The 16,906-nt window shown below is 38.9% G+C and overlaps 1 protein-coding gene across 2 annotated transcripts in view; it reads left to right on the top strand.

Moving 5' to 3' along the window:
• The window catches only part of LOC145497892 (isoleucine--tRNA ligase, cytoplasmic-like), a 28,458-nt gene extending 11,874 nt beyond the window's left edge, over positions 1-16,584 (top strand). Inside the window, exons 12-36 of one of the 2 annotated variants that reach the window (XM_081477764.1) lie at positions 397-492; positions 1,306-1,428; positions 1,961-2,052; positions 2,473-2,571; positions 4,343-4,469; positions 4,832-4,905; positions 5,251-5,340; positions 5,833-5,937; positions 6,028-6,114; positions 6,268-6,351; positions 6,871-7,015; positions 7,562-7,679; positions 7,929-8,020; positions 8,427-8,504; positions 8,950-9,068; positions 9,516-9,618; positions 10,975-11,058; positions 12,057-12,192; positions 12,320-12,405; positions 12,541-12,606; positions 13,418-13,513; positions 14,175-14,351; positions 14,705-14,902; positions 15,465-15,531; positions 15,693-16,584. In XM_081477764.1, coding sequence (XP_081333890.1) covers positions 397-492; positions 1,306-1,428; positions 1,961-2,052; positions 2,473-2,571; positions 4,343-4,469; positions 4,832-4,905; positions 5,251-5,340; positions 5,833-5,937; positions 6,028-6,114; positions 6,268-6,351; positions 6,871-7,015; positions 7,562-7,679; positions 7,929-8,020; positions 8,427-8,504; positions 8,950-9,068; positions 9,516-9,618; positions 10,975-11,058; positions 12,057-12,192; positions 12,320-12,405; positions 12,541-12,606; positions 13,418-13,513; positions 14,175-14,351; positions 14,705-14,902; positions 15,465-15,531; positions 15,693-15,757 — 2,607 coding nt within the window. In that variant the 3' untranslated portion in view covers positions 15,758-16,584. Of the gene's footprint in view, positions 1-396; positions 493-1,305; positions 1,429-1,960; positions 2,053-2,472; positions 2,572-4,342; positions 4,470-4,831; positions 4,906-5,250; positions 5,341-5,832; positions 5,938-6,027; positions 6,115-6,267; positions 6,352-6,870; positions 7,016-7,561; positions 7,680-7,928; positions 8,021-8,426; positions 8,505-8,949; positions 9,069-9,515; positions 9,619-10,974; positions 11,059-12,056; positions 12,193-12,319; positions 12,406-12,540; positions 12,607-13,417; positions 13,514-14,174; positions 14,352-14,704; positions 14,903-15,464 lie in introns of both variants that reach the window. The other variant, XM_081477763.1, reaches the window with a different exon arrangement.
• The last annotated feature ends 322 nt before the right edge of the window (positions 16,585-16,906 follow it).

Raw genomic sequence — 16,906 nt, 5'->3', positions numbered from 1 at the left:
ATTGAGAGATACTTAGAGATTTCCATATAGTGCATTTCAACATTTATCTCCTCATTTGCAAGAATTATTTGAAAGAATACTCTACTCAATTCTCAGTTGAAGTTTGTCTTCCTTAACTCACTCATTTCTGTGGAGATACTGTTCCATATCTTTACACCAATGCTAGCAAGGGAGAATAACTGATGATTTATTCTTGATTGTTTCACATGATAATTACGAGCTGCTAAGAATCTTGTGCCATACTTGTACCAATCTTGTTCTCATTTTTTAGAGCATGATTTCATTACTGCCTCTTTTTGTATCTCATGTAACTCCGACATTGTAGTTTCCATTTGGTGCCAGTTTTTGTAGGTTTTAAAAATGTACACATCATATTCTGTCCATTTGTTGTTTTAGTTGAAGGCTGGTGGAGCTTTCAGAGTATTAGTTGATGGTTATGTGACAGGTGAAAGTGGTACTGGGGTGGTCCATTCTGCTCCAGCCTTTGGTGAGGTTAGTTTTAATTTTTTTTATAGAATTTTAAAAAGTTAATGTCTCTACGTGTATATTGAAGTTATTAACTTTTACTTTTAAGTTAATAACTTCAATATACCAAATATATTAAAAAATTAGCCAGGACTGTTGAGTGTTGTAATTGCATTAGTTGATAGCAATTACAATGGCCAATCACAACACGTAGAAACAAAAATTAATGACAAAGCAATTAGAACTGTTTGCAAATGACAAGAAGCTAAGTGTGAGCAACTAGAAGTTCTGGTTAGTTGAGTGTATGGCACAATTGTAAAAAAAGGTAAACCAGTTGCAGTGCGCATTAAAACAAAATCAAAGCCATTGTGGATTGCTTTTGACATTCAATTCAAAACTACTCTGGTAATTTATAGCAGTTTGTTGTGCTCAATTGTTTTCACTGTGCTGTCCTTTGGCATACCATGCCATACTGTATTATCGTCATCTTTACATTGTATGGACTACTTTGCGTTCAGCTCTGAGATATCAATGTTCCAGTATAAACCTTGATGAAGTTACTCTACTTTTAAATATATAATGTAACGCTATGTCAGAGTCTCAGATACAGTGTACAGTGAACATTTTGGAGACTTCACTGGATGTTCCTTTTAGCCAATTTACCTGTACATGTGCTCAATACGAAACACTGGATATGATGGTTGCTCCAAAGCGTGGAAGTCTGTGCACTATGTCCTTTGGAATTGTCACCTTATAAATTCCCGAGTTTGAGTATTGTTCTGGGTTTAGAAACGTAATGATAATCACTCTACAGCTGTAATTAGCATCGTTTTGTCTTAGGATGATTACCGAGTGTGTTTAGCCAATGGAATTCTACAAAAAGGAGGAAAACTACCTTGTCCTGTTGATGCCAGTGGAATGTTCACTAGTGATGTGCCAGATTTCAAGGGACAACACGTCAAGGTAACTGTGCTAGCAAACAAGCCAGTAAACTCTTCATTATCTGCAGCAGTGAGTGGTCTGAACGCTATGGTGCTTGCTATGTCCTATGCATTAAAATTTGCATTGAGTTTGTTTGTGTGAGTGACACTCCAACATTTTCTTTGACGTTGATATTGTGGTAAATTTAACGAATCGAATGTGGTTTAGCGTGGTCTGTACTCTTTTTCACCACAATTGCTACTGATCTCGCAATCTGATTGGCTAATTTGCCATTGTCGATAAGAGTCTAGACAACACTGCTCGCGTCAGTGTGTCACCCAGTGCCTTTTTCAGCTCGTGCTCTGAAAAAAAAAACATTTTCTTTGACGTCGATATTGTGGTAAAACAATTTTTTACCGCTATGATGACGCGTATCGTTGTCTATAAGAGTACAGACCACGCTTAACCACATTCGATTCGTTATGTATCCCAGCCCACTTGTTCAACAGACTTTCTCTTGTCAGGTTTTGTATACAAATGCGTGAATTAACATGTTTGTTGGCTGTTACTGCAGGATGCAGATAAGAATATCATGAAATGGCTCAAGCAGGAGCAGAGATTAGTACACCAAAGCACTCACAAACATAGCTATCCTTTCTGCTGGAGGTAAATAACTTGATATGCTGCTGATCTTAGATGTAAATGTACGAAACCTAAATGCTCTGATAAGCCCCCAGGTGCTTTCTTTTAAAGTACATTTGACAAAGGGTCGAAAGGGATTGGGCTTGTTTCAAAGAATGATTCATCAGCTTGCGCACAAATGTATGAGACTGATGTTTGTTTCCGAATGAACATAAGAGAATTCTTAACTTAAAAGGACTGAAAAACTTATGAAGAATATGCACTGTGATGAAAAGGCTTCAGCCGCTTCGGGGGCTGAAATGATTCCACTTAATAAAGCTATCTATCGATTAACTGTTTGATAATTCCCAGGTTTTTGCATTTTCTCTTCCAGAGCAACATTATACACATGTACATGTAATTCAGGCTGTAATTAACATGAATGCCATGTTTGTGATATCATAGGTCAGACACACCATTGATTTACAAAGCTGTTCCCGGTTGGTTCATTCGTGTTGAATCTATTGTTGACAAACTTTTAACCAACAACAAGAAGTCATACTGGTAAGGCGTGCAGAAACATGTCTGTTGGTAACATAGTTTGAACCCAGGAGTATCTGTGTAGTAGTTTGTACTTTGATCGTCTGGGTGAGAATAGTTCTGAAAAGAACTGTTGTTGGTGACGGACGTTAAGTGAACCTGAGTGGAAGTCATCTTCAGCTACATCGGGGAGACTGGCAGAAACCTTAACACGAGACTGGCTGAACACAACGACGAGAAATGGTGATGCCAACAATCACATTGCTGAACATCATCAACAGAAAAACCACTGGCTCCTATGACTCTGAAAAACTGGTACACTGACCGGCTCAGAACAAATGTCTCTTTAAAACAGATGTCAACAACTACCGGCAACTTACAAACGACTTATTCACGACGTAAAAAAAAAAGTGAAAAACTTTACTCAAGTCTTACAGCCAATATCATCATGTTTATACTGACCAATTGATCAGTGCCCACAGACCAGACTTATAACATGTGACTCCAAAGATAACGTCCACTCAGGTTATCGAAACGTCAGTCACCAACAGCAGTTCTTTTCAGAACTACCCTCACACTTTACGAACTAATGTCTATCGGTGCATACTTATTTGACCTCATTATTAACCATTGCATATACATCCATAACATGCAGCGGAACTAATCAATGCAAGACATGTTGTTGAAACTCTTGTTCACATTAGCAAGCTTTCTGTTTTACTTACAAACCTATGAATGGTGCTGTAAAAGACCAAAACGATAAATAAATAAAATGGTGATAACCATAGAAAAAAAAAAAAACTTAACAAAATGCAAGTTCAAGGTTTGTACCCAAAACGAACCCTGTCCAGGTGAAAACAACGGTAAACGTCCTAAGAATCGGCTGTTGGATTAAAAAGAAACACAGTTGTTCTGAAGCTCTGAGACTTACATGTAGCTATTTTTGGCAGTTGTAAGTTATGCTCTGTGAATTGTCTTAGATAATGGTATAGGAGATGAAGAGCTACAAGTGTTAGTTGACAAGCTGACAAGGAGGGTTTTTTCCTTGTGATTTGAATTGTTAAAGTTACAGTAATAGTCAGACCACTTGGTTTTATGTTGGAAAAATATGACATGTGAAACAAAGGAACATACTTTATATAATAATTAAATGAATGCGCGCGCTCTGATTGGTCGATCAGCTATGGTTTATTGTGCCAGTAAACTCATGGAAATTTCGCGTGTCTTCTGAATTATTATATAAAAGCAATATACTTGGGATGTTGGAAGAACACTCAATAGACTTGGGATGTTGGAATAACACTCGAAGAATTCCTAAATCACTCGCCTGCGACTCGTGATTTACGAATTTTTCTCGTGTTCTTCCAACATCCCGCGTGGTTTATCAGCCTATAAACCATAAAAACTTGTAGTCTAGTGCTTAAGTAAACTGCTGCTTATAAGCCCTGAGCTTAAACAACTACGTAAGGGCTTTTAGATGAGTTTATAAACTTAGGGGCTTATATCCGAGGGAGCTCATAACCGGAATAAAAAATATCGTTTTGAAAAGAGCTACATGTTGACCGAAATAGGTTTTTCATTTACCGCTAATTAAGCTTTAAAACATCATAATAAAACGAATTCAAACAAGGCAAGCTAGAGGGAGGCTTATATCCGGGGGAGCTTATAACCGGATGTATTTTTTGGTTTACAGGTAGATACAGCTGGAGGGGCTTATAAGCAGCAGTTAACGGTATATGTATTGTAACTCTCGGCTCACTGCATTGTTGAAACAAGTCTTGCATTGTCTTAATAGGGTTCCAGAATTTGTACAAGAAAAACGTTTCCACAACTGGCTTGAAAATGCACACGATTGGAATGTGTCAAGGAACCGTTACTGGGGTACACCAATTCCACTGTGGGTCAGTGATGATTTTGAAGAGGTATGCCTGGTTAAAAACGTGGTTAAAAATACATTTGTATATTTTATTTAAGAATCTTGCAATGTTATATACTTGTTAAGAACCACGATGTAGCTCCAGTAGTCGAAGAATAATGTTATTGTTGTTGAGCAAAGGATGGCAGAGAAAATGTACAGATATTTTTAGCACACACGCAAAGCCATTGTACTACCAGTAAAAACGTTTGCTTTGCTTCAGTTGATATAGTGTGATAAAAGTAAGCCTTGCAGGGCCCAAAGCAGTATGACGTACGGTGATTAAACAGCTGTCTGGGCTTGAGAGCGAGTTGTAAATCAGTCCTTGCAGGCTTCTGACCACTGGTTTAACAAACTTTTCACTAACAGGTTGTGTGTGTTGGATCAATGGACGAATTAGAGCAGTTATCAGGAGTCAGAGTTACGGATCTTCACAGAGAGAGGTGTGGAATAACTAATGACCATCAGTATTAGATTTTTAGTGATTAATATACCAAAACAATTCTTATGAAATGTCAAAAATTAGCTTTAACTTTGCCTCAAGGGCAACAAGGTAAACTGCACTTTCTATTTAATGATGATTTTATTGAATTGTAAAGTGATGTTTACTCATTATTTTCATGTTTAGTCTAGTTTACTAACTTGAGAAAATGTTTCCACCAATGTAGACAATGAATTATGCTACACATGGAGTAAGCTATAATACGTACAATACATCTTCGCAAATGTTAGTAGAAATCTAGTTTATTCTTCTGTTACTTAAGTGATGTTCTTTACTTGTATGGCAGTGTGGACCACATAACAATCCCATCTAAAACAAACAGGGGAGTTCTTAAAAGAGTGTCTGAGGTGTTTGACTGCTGGTTTGAAAGTGGAAGGTAAGTACCTTGGAATCAATAGGTTATCCAGACTGTTAGCCGGCATTGCGAACAAAGAGACAAAGAGTTTCTCACCTACTGGTCGCACAAAAATCGGGGCGAGAGCACAAAATCAACGGGAACGCTTGCTATGCAGGCTACCAGACTGTTTTCTGTAAAGGTTTTGCACAAACCACAATTTATTTCCTCCAAATTCACATTATTTTGCGATGATTACTTCTGTGTTCTCATCTATTGTTCTTCACAAAAAAAATCTCTTAGTCAGTCCACTGGCTTTGCATGATCAAGTACTAGCTCACAGTGAACTAGGTGATTTATGCAAGAGGTCGCCTCGTTACTCCTTGTACACCACTTGGTCTAATTACTGTTACTTATAGCTTTATTGTAAACACTGCTCACCAGACAGGATGCAATCACACGACACCCCCCTGCATGAACAAACTTTGTGTACTTGTACCTGTTAATAGAGAGTTTTTTCTTTAATTTTTGCAGTATGCCCTACGCGCAAGCTCACTACCCTTTTGAAAATAAAAACGAATTTGAAGCGTCATTTCCGGCTGATTTCATTGCTGAAGGAATTGACCAGACAAGAGGATGGTAAGTGGTTCCGTTTTTGTCGTTTTTGTTAGCACATAACCAAGTGCTTCTTTTCTTTCCTTTCTCCTGAGTTTATGTTCTATTTTCCAGGTTTTACACCCTGCTGGTGATTTCAACAGCTTTGTTTGATAAACCGCCTTTCAAGAATCTTATTGTCAATGGACTGGTCCTTGCTGCGTGAGTTGATTTATTCTTCAGTTACAGTGATAGATACTTTTCTCTGGTTTCTAGATAAGTAGCTTTTCCTTTTACCTGTCCAAAGCGTTTTGCATTCATTGGACGTGGCTATGTAAGATTTGTACATGTTTGCTTGTATTTGCATGGTTATAGGGATGGAGCAAAGATGAGTAAGAGAAAAAAGAACTATCCTGATCCAATGGAGATTGTTAACAAGTATGGAGCTGATGCCTTGAGGTGAGTACGTCAACTTAAGGGAGCTGCCATACAATCCTTCCCCTCTCCCATCCCCCTCTTTCTTTTTTTTGGTTCTCGCCCCATTTTCCGCGCAGACAAAACACCGAAAATCCCGTTCCTCGGTCTTTCTTTGCTTCCAAACCCCACGGAAACGCTTGCTACGCAGGTTACCGCAAATAAAAAGTTTAATCTGTTGTGTTTATAACAGTTAAAACCGTGTTTTACTGGTCATTAACAAAACACACAAGCAATAAAATCCGGGTCATTTTTTTTTAAATAACCCTAAAATACATGGATTTCACTCCTCTATATGCTAAGTACTGTTGTACTTAAGGGAAGGAAACCTTGAATTCGGTTGTCATAGGCAGTTTTTTGTCCATTGTAGTCTTGACGACTAACTAGGCAGAGAAATGCATGACTTTCTGACTGAACTGTGTCATCAAACAAAAACATATTGTAAATCAGGAAAACACGATATGTTTAAACTGGAAGTGTAATAAGTAATTGCTGTTTTACCAGGTTGTACTTGATCAACTCTCCTGTAGTCAGGGCTGAAACGCTCAAATTTCAAGAGAAAGGAGTGAAAGATATCATTAAGGATGTGTTTCTGCCGTGGTACAATGCTCACAGATTCCTTTTACAGAACATTCAACAGATGGAGAGGGTAAGCCAGCATCTTTTATTTTTCTTCTTGATAGCTTCAGGTCTGGTATCACGACATTTTCTGTCATCGTGTTGCGCAACAATGTTGTATTGCAAGTCACAAATTGTTATTGTATGTATTACCATAGTGCTTTGTTAGTTTTCGCAAGGTCTCAACTTAGTTTCTCCCCATTTTCCTCGTGACAACTCCGTTTTCGTTAGATGTTATCGCTGAAACAAAGTACACGTACGTGAAATCCTACCAGCTACACTGGCTATACCGTGGAATTCTTTCTTGAATAATGTTTTAATCATTAAATAATGAGATGATGAATTCCTAGACCTTCCCAGCGTGTGTCAAATACTCAGTGGTGTTGTTTCTTTTCAATAAGTTTTCTTGTGAATACATTGTAGAAACTTTTAACCTTGTCATGATTTAAACGTACAAGGTTAATGGAGAATTGTAAGACAATAAACCCCTTTGTAATCTGACGCAGTACGCTAAGGTCGCAGACTGGGATGAATCTTATGATCTTTCACGACGTATTCCAATTTCTTTGTAAAATAGGAAGGACAGAAGTTTATTCATGATGAAGCAGTTTTGTTGAACTTGGAGAACACACTTGATCGCTGGATTCTCTCCTTTACTCAGAGTTTGGTGTTGTTTGTTCATCAAGAAATGGCTGGTAAGTGTGAGCCATTGCTGCACTTGTAAAACATGCTTGGTGTCTCAAGAACACCATATAACAAAAGGAAGCTAAATATCTCCTTTCAGCAGTCACAGAACACTCGCTTGTGTCTTGTGCTTACCTTTCATGTTAGATAACAGTTCTTGTAGTGTTGTCATACAGTCATTGTTTACGCTTCTTCATTTGTTAGTCATTTTATCATCAGCCCAAGTCAATGGTTGAAGTGATGTTCATGTCCTTTCTTAGCTTATCATCTGTACACGGTTGTTCCTCGTCTTGTCAAGTTCATTGACTATCTGACCAATGTGTATGTACGAATGAATAGGAAGCGGCTCAGGGTAAGCATTTTCTGTATCTATTTATATCTTGTTTTCTTATGGAATATTTTGGTTTTGGTAAATTTTAAAGTTTGTTTAGTGTAAGGGATGCTTGAGACCATAACATACCTTGGCAGACTGCGTAAGAGAAAATCTTTTATATTACAACAACAAAACTCATAGCCTGTCTTAAATTTGGTGTGCAGTTGAACAAACTCTCTTCCCCTCCCTTTGGTTTAACTGTCAAATGAGAAAAATTTTTCACCGTGAATGACATCAAGAAATCTGCGCCGTGTACTGGGCTTCCTTGCCTTATGGATTGATATTTTGTAAATATAGTTGTAATATGGCAAAAATAATAATAAACTAAACTAAACAGACTAGAATGAATGTTGATTCTCATGTGGTATGTTGCTTTACTCTCCAGGGAGACTGTGGAGACAAAGATCGCGAGGAAGCGCTTCAGACGCTGTTCAGTGTTATCTTCTCTATGATACGATTATTGGTATGATATCTCGGTATTATTATATTGCTCCTCTAAGTAAAACAAACACGACATGGATTGCACATGTTTTGCCAACACATTGGATTGAGGCAAGCATAGTAAACAATAATTATTGCCATACATCACGAAATAGAGGTGCACCTGCTTTATACATACTTGTTCTACGTCAGGTGATCTGGTGCAAGCGTTTCGTTCGTTACGTTACGTTCGTTATGTTACGTTCGGCTGTGATAACTACTCCCAGTGGGTGGAGTTTTAATAAAGAAAACGTAAGGTAAAGTTGCCTCCTACCCAGGCGGAGTAGCAATCCTCGTAGGTGCGTCTACGCTTTGTAAGATAGTATGGCCTTACATCACGAACAACCGCAACAAGCAACAGCTGGTCCTAGAACTGTGTGATTTCCGGCATCTTCCTTGACTTGACTTTTGTTGTTTTTCGTTTGTAGGCGTCATTCACTCCATTTCTGACAGAGCACACTTACCAGTCCTTACGGCCTTACATACCAGAAAGTATGAAGTCTGGAGAAACAGAGAGTATTCATTACCTGATGATCCCACAGGCCAGGTATTTACGGCTGTGTTATTGCTGTTACTTGTAATATTCTCTGTAGTTTCACCTTGATGAGGGCCGCGTCTGAAGTCAGCATGTGACTGTTATGATTAACAAATGCAGTGAAGATGAATTGCAGTTAATGAGTTTGAATTACCACACCCAGGGGAAGACATCTTGAATTTATGCCGGGCCATATATACCTCCACTGTGCAGCTACAGTAACTTCTTTAATGCTTTATGACAACCCGGCTACTTAATATTAGGATGCAGAAATGTCTGTATATTGCACACAATTACATGGTTCACTTGTTTGACCTTTCTGCCTTGTTTCTGTTATTCCTGGGTTTGATTCTTATATTAGACATACATTTATGACAAACAGCCACGTTCTGTAATAGTTTTTTTTTTTTTTTTGTCTTTTCCTTTAAATCGCTAACTTAATTTTTTGTATGTGTTAAGGGAAAATCTGATTCACAAAGAGATCGAGAGGAGAGTAGCTCTGATGCAAACTGTAATTGAACTTGGGCGAGTTGTGAGAGATAGAAAAACTCTGCCATTGAAGGTGGGAATCACCTTAAATATAAGCGTCTGTTTGAAACTTTGAAACTTGTGAACTAAACGATTTTGTCTGTAATGGAATAACTTTAAATGAAGAGCATGTTAGGATCTATGCACAAAGTTACGTTATGAGTATGTCAGCGGACAAGTCAAACACGTACAATCCACGACAAAAGTCCTTGGCACACCAGGGATCAGATGGCACGAAAATGCGTTGACAAGGTATTTTGGGGACAGTGCCTAATGACATCATTAGCGGAACCCCTTCCCCCCATCCCCGACAATATTGTAAACGGGCAATGACGACTTCATCACGATAAACAACATTGAATTGGGGGGAAGGGGACGAACTGATAAATTTCCCTGACAGATATTGCAAGAGTGGGAAGGTGTGCCAAGACTTTTGTCGCAGATTGTAGGTAATTATGAATGTGAAGTCAGAAAGAGTAAATTAACAGCCGTGACGAGTGTGCGAACCTGATGCTTCGAACTCTTTCCCTTCGTCAGAGGAAAATGTTCTGACGAAAGGAGAATGCTGGAAACGTCAGCTTCGCAAACTCGTTATGGCAGTTAATTTCCTTTATTAACTTCAAGCGGCTTTATAGCTTAGGAATACGATATATGCACCTTACCGTAAGCAGTCCATGATCTAATGTGTGCTTGCTTGGTAGCCGATTGCTAAATTTTCAAAACAGTGAGAAATAGATTGGAGTGGAGTCATGCTAACTGTCTGAAGAAAACTGGTGTTTTCAGTGTTTAGGAGGTAATACAGTGGAACCCTGCTTTACGGTCATCTGGTTAATACGGTCACTTTTTCTTGTCCCGGCGAAACGCCCATACGTTTTCTTATAAGAAAACCCCGTTAATGCGGCCACTCCATTAACACGGCCGACGGCCACAATCCTTAATCCCCACCTGTATAATTCTTTTTAAAAATAATTTTACCCCGTTTATATGGCCACTCAAAGGGTTGTTGATATCAGTTATATGCACTGATTAAAGTTTCAGTTTTCTTTAAATTATATCTGCATTTCGTATGTTTAATGAAAAACGGTTGTGATGTTGGTTAAGATGTCATTCAATTTATACCATGGAAATTTAACCCAGCCCGTTGATACGGCCACCCCGTTAATACGGCCAAATTTTCATGGCCCGTTGGTGACCGTATTAACGGGGTTCCACTGGAGAAGCAGTCCCTCTTAATTTTATGTTGATACTTGATTTGGTTTATTACTTTTTAGTTTTACTCGGCTTTCTATCTAGGAACATTATCAAGCAACTAACCCTAAACTTTACTAAAGTAGTGTTAGTTGTGTTCACTCACTACCATTCCCTCTCTAACGTCATATTTTCCCCCCAGTATCCCCTCCCTGAGCTGGTTGTTATTCACCAGCAGCAACAGAGCCTGGATGATGTGCAATCTCTTGAAACCTACATCAAGCAGGTACAGACTGAATTACGGACGCTTTGGTTTTTACTACGTTTACTTCAGATGTAGAAAAGATTGTTTTAATTTGCTTTTTGTTATGAATCTCAGTCAATCAAGGTGAAAAAGTTAAGGTAATTCCTCTGAAATAAACGTGACAATAGATTTTTGTTCAAACTTTGTCCACTGAATATTTGTCATATGATAACTTCAATTTTGAAATAAAAAAAGGGGGGTGCCCATGCTCATTAAGGAGCAATGAGGCATTGAAAATGCCCCATTTTGGCATTATTTAATGCTTATCATAAGAACGCATTCCCAGTAATTGTAACATCTTTGTGAGCCCGGACTCATAAGAACACGCATTAAACTACAGTAAATACAATGTGTCGGACACAAATAAACGTTTTAAGTTTGATTCAGACGGAAAGCTAAATCCTTGATTAAAAATTTGAACCAAATTTCTTGACGTGGTTACCGACTGCAAGATAGAAAAGACCACAGTGTATCTGCTATTTTTCTTATTTATTCAATTTTCAGCAATAGAAATTGAATCAGTCTTTTCTCACGCAAAGCTTATGATTAGTTGATTACAATGACTAGAAAAAATATTGGGGTGCCCGTGCTCGTTGGTGAGCTAGAGCCATTTTTCAACTGACAGAGCTCAATATCAAGGCAAATCCGTCATGTTTTCAATGTGCGCGTGCACGAGCCCGCGCTAATGACGCCATAAATTATGCGCAGTAAGGATGCGCAATGCAAATGTGAGGAATGACCTTAAACTCTTCTTGATAAAGATAAAATGTTTATTATGTCACAAACGTGGGACGAAGAAATACTTGAGTCTCGTTCGGTCTTCGAACCCCGCACATCACAGATACTGGTTAGGCGTGTAATCACTCAGTTACAGCGACACTCATGCTGAGCCAGGCTATATACTAGGTTCATATGTGACACGTGTCTTCCATGTGTCAAGTAGACCTCTTTGCCATGAGAGAGTTTTGATTTATCCTCAGGAACTGAATGTGAGAAAGATCACTGTGTCTTCAGACAAACACAAGTTTGGCGTACAACTAAGGGCGGAACCTGACAATCAGACCTTAGGACGAAGGCTGAAGGGTGCTTTCAAACAAGTCTCACAAGCAATTAAAGGTATCCTGTATCAAACCATGAGGTTGATTCAGTCAGAGGAATACTTGGTTGGTTTTGTTCATATAATTTCATATTTTAGTAATTGTTTTGTGTAGTTCTTTGACTGACAGTTTGTGGATTTTGACAGATCTTTCAGACAAGGAAGTACAAGATTTCCAGGAGAAAGGAGAGTTGATAGTAGCCGGGCATTTGTTATCTGGAACAGATTTGAAGGTGAAAAGATAACTGAACAGAAGTCAACAGATGTCTGAATTAAATCATTTGGCCAGATGTTTTTTTTATTTGTTGGGTGCATTGACTTTATTAAAAACACTGACAGTCGATGTATGTGACGTTCCACTTTGTTAGGTGAAGTATTCCTTTGATCAGAATGGTTCCACTCCATCTGCGTATGAAGCACACTCTGATGGCCAGGTCAGTCACTTGTTGGAAATTCTGATTACTATTCCTTTCATGTCGAGATATATCAGAGGGAAGTGATCTAGAGATTTGGTTAAGTTCTTCTGTATATTCACGATATCCGTTTGTGATTGAATCACGCAATTACGTTCCCCGCGGTAGTTTGCGTGACAAGCGTGACTGCTTCCCAAAGTGCTAACTAACCAAGGTTAGTACCACCCAACTAGTGGACTAATGCAAATCATGCATTTTAATTGGCTACGCTACTAGAGGACTATTAGTAATAGTCCTCGAGTAGCGAAATTGGCGCAATCGAGCGTGACGCTTTCTTTCGTTTTATTCCCAAATAAATATTTCTTCAAGTTGCATTTGCTAACTTTATTATTGCCTTTTCTATCCGACTGGTTGAGTGATACTAAAACAATTAGACCCTTCGCCCTCAAGGGCTACGGGTCTAATTGTTACGCACTCTGCCACGCACTCTGTTCAATTTAGAGCGGTGTATGAAACATTTTAGGGGGAAATGAAAATGGTCTTTTTCGTCAATGAACTTTCCCGAGATTTCCATGGGATTACTTCGAATAACATATTGAAGACCATATTTAGACATAGTTTAACCAGTGCATGAAACGCTTTGACTTCGTCTGTGCAACGTAGTATTATTGCATCACTTAGCTTCACTGAAGCAATTCTGAAGCCTGTCAGGGCTACGATAATGAATGCTCGGGGGTGAAAGATCTGCCGAGGCACCTGAACTAAACAACCACAGGTGATAATCTATGCAGGGATTAGCGTCAGTCTGAGTGATGTTCATTTCTCTCCCAAGGTGCTTATTCTGTTAGATGTCACTCCGGATCAGTCGTTGTTATCTGAGGGTGTGGCACGAGAAGTAGTGAATCGTATTCAGAAATTACGAAAAAAGGTAACATAGAACAAAACTACGTTTCCAGCACAGCACAGCACGCCACAGGACAGGTACCAGTTTGCGGCAGCGTCAAACTGGTTTCCTTTTATGTGCAATGAAGGTCACATAGGTGTTGTTTACAACATCATTTGTAGTTCCTAGCGATCAAAACTACAAAGCGTACGCAGTTCCATCAATGTTAATATTTTCCGCAAATCGTACTTTGAAGCCAAACTTCAGGGAATTTTATAGATAAATTGAGATTTACTGTGTAAATCACCACAATTGCGTTTACAGTGATCTCTATTGTGTAAACTCGAAACTAGTTTTAGACCTTGTTTTATAATTATCCCTTAAAATCAGCCATTTGCGTGTGCTAACTAGTCCTGCAAAATTTTTCAGATAAGAATAGATGAACGTAGAGGTGAAACAGATTTTCATCTAATGGCCTCGCTCGAAGATTTCTCTTGAAACAGAGGCAGAAGGAAATTTGGAAATAGCCCAGTTACTGTAAAGATAAGCTGTACTGATAATTATTTTCCCTTAGTTGGTTACTTTGCATATCGATTTGTGGCTACGGAGTTCTGTAGTGTTCAAGGAAAACTGAAACGAATAAACTCAAGTTTCTTTTAACATTTTTGGAAGTTCAGTTCGCTGCTAACAGCAACTGTTTCAACAGGCGCAACTTCAGCCGTGTGATGACATCACCATTGTGTTTGACGTCACGCAAGATGAACAAGACTTAAATGACGTTATCAACACGCACAAAGAATACATCGAAGATAGTGTCAAACAGCCACTCGTGCCCAACTCCCACTCGCCTAACCTTCCTTTGATAATCAGCGAGAAAACAGAGGTACGTTGCATGGTTTTTGAATTTGAAGCATACGGTTTGAGGAGAATTTCCTTCTTTTTAGGTCAGCTGTGCGAAAAATCGTTGAAACAGTATCAAAGAGGTCTAGGGTTTCTCTGCATCTTTCTGGGTTGCTTCACATTGCACGGATGACTGTACTTTCACTGTAGCAGTGGCTCATTATAACAAGCATTTTTTTGGCCTACTGAAACGTTGAAGTAACACTTGTAACTCATCCACCTTCCTTCCTCGTGATTGAAACTCGCTAATATTTGATATGGTTCACTGTGTCGGGTTAGTAGAATGTCACAGTTATCTTGATGAATATTTCCGAGGATTTTTTTTATCAATTGTAGGTGAAAGGCAGCATGCTTGATCTGAAGCTGCTACGAGGCCACCAGAAAGAAGACAACAAGATAACAGCAGCAGGAGGAGAACCAGTGTGTAGGTTTGTCAATGTTCAGCTGTGTGGAGCTGCAGACCTCAAGGGAACTGTTCTTCTTGAAAATCCTCACGGGACTTCAGTTATTACACTTGATCAACTTAAGCGACAGGTACGTACTTCGTGTTCCATTCTGAGAAGTTCAGTTATAAAACTATTTCAAGCTATTTTTTATATGTGCCTAGAATTTACGCGAATAATCAGTCCCGTTAGTCAAAATAACGAAATTCTCCATCAGTACACATCAATGAAATGAAAATTGATTAATTTCAATTCACAGTAATTTCGGTTGACACATTTGTATTTAAAAAAGCTTAAAAACATGCAGGAATGGTTTTTTTTTTTTTTTTAAATCTTAAGTTTTCGGAGTAAAAAAAGACATTTGACAAGTCCTCCCTTCATTATTCTGGACGTCGCGAAATCTAAGAGGCGACAATATATCCGAATCTAGTAATTGTGATATTGTATAATGTTGCCAAGAAAATCTTGATGAATGCATCGTACCTCCTGCTACTTGAAAAAGAATTGCCCGTACCGTTCATTGCGGCTTAGTTCCTCGGTTTGAAACTTGCCTTCTCCAACTTGACGTTCTCTTTGCACTCACTGTTGGTGCGCGCTTTAGTGCTGCTTTATCTTACTACTAAGTTTACATATTTTGTGTGTGTTTGACACAGGTAGCCATGATGTTTGATCAACGGGAGAGCGTGTTAAAACTGTCTGTGTCAGCAACTTGTGACTCAGGTCAGCCTAGCATTAAGTCCAACTTTATACAAACTTTCTTGACGCTTATCCTTCTTGATCCCCTCTCAATTTTGTCTACGTACCATTCTTTCTATCCATGGAGACTGTTAGTTATTGAACTGACAAACTGACACGTCTTTCTTTTCTTTTCTTTCTTTCAGTTCTCACCGCCCAAGACTTGTCCAAATTACACGGCTGTCAGTTGTACGCTTTCGTTAAGAGCTAACGTCTCAAAACCTGTTGGCAATGTGGCTGCTTAATTAATTAAAAGCCGTTGTGCATCTAGGCGGCAACCACACTACGCCAGAGAAATTTGAAAACCCAGCTTTATTTCTACGGTTAGGTCTACCGTTCACACTAATCCGTCACGAAAACGGAGATTTTCGAACACGCTCTTCAAACCGGAGGAATTTGAAAACGCTGGGTTTTCGTTTTCGTGTGGACGGGAAACATTTTGATAACGGAGCTTTTCGAAAACGAAGACGTCACGTTAATCACGTGATTTCCCGACCGTGTTCTCCTCAAACAAATCCAAAATGACTGGCGATTGTTGCGCCTTTTTAAATTCCTCTGGCGTAGTGTGGACGGAAAACATTTGATGCGTTTTCAGTTTGAAACCTCCGTTTTCAAATGCCCCCGGCGTAGTGTGGACGAAGCCTAAGTAGTACCTCAACACAAGCTATCGGATTCTGCACTAGTTTACCTAACAATTATTTCGACGTAGCAGGATGTGGGCGTCTCAGTTTAACTGACTATAAACATCTTTGTGAAGCTCCGTCAGTTGGCCTACTAAGTTATGATGACCTATTTATGCCGTTCACTTCACGGAATAATTTTTGTTACTGACGAAGCATGCAGGTCGTGTTCAGCAGGGCTCATATCTTTTGGTACTTTTACTCGGGGACCTTCACAGGGTTTGGCCACAACAAATTGTAATAAACAGCTAAACAAGCTGTTCGATCCACCATCTTTTTCTCGGGTGACCATAGATAACGATATACTTGTGAATGAGAGTAGCTATTTGCTTCAAACTTGATTAAAATTAGTCCCAAATGCATTGATAGTGAACGAATTTTGAATGTTGTGCGAGGGTAAACAGACATTGCAGTTCAAACGTGTTGAACTTTGAATTTTCGTAGCCTACGTTTATTTCAGAAAAAGTCTCATTTAAGTTTCACTGTACGACGCACTTCTATGTTTTGGATAGAGTACAACTTGTGTTCTTCGTTTTCAATTAGAAAATGAGACCCCGTTCACACGTGTATGTTTACGCAATACACGTTCTCTTACGAGGATAAATTGATAAACGGAGAACTATTTCCGTTTACTTATTCTCATATAAACAAACACTGACGTCTAGCCATGCTAAGCCACG

Source organism: Orbicella franksi, chromosome 9 (assembly GCF_964199315.1).
Source record: "Orbicella franksi chromosome 9, jaOrbFran1.1, whole genome shotgun sequence".
Lineage (NCBI taxonomy): Eukaryota > Metazoa > Cnidaria > Anthozoa > Scleractinia > Merulinidae > Orbicella > Orbicella franksi.
This window is presented reverse-complemented; position numbering and strand designations above follow the sequence as displayed.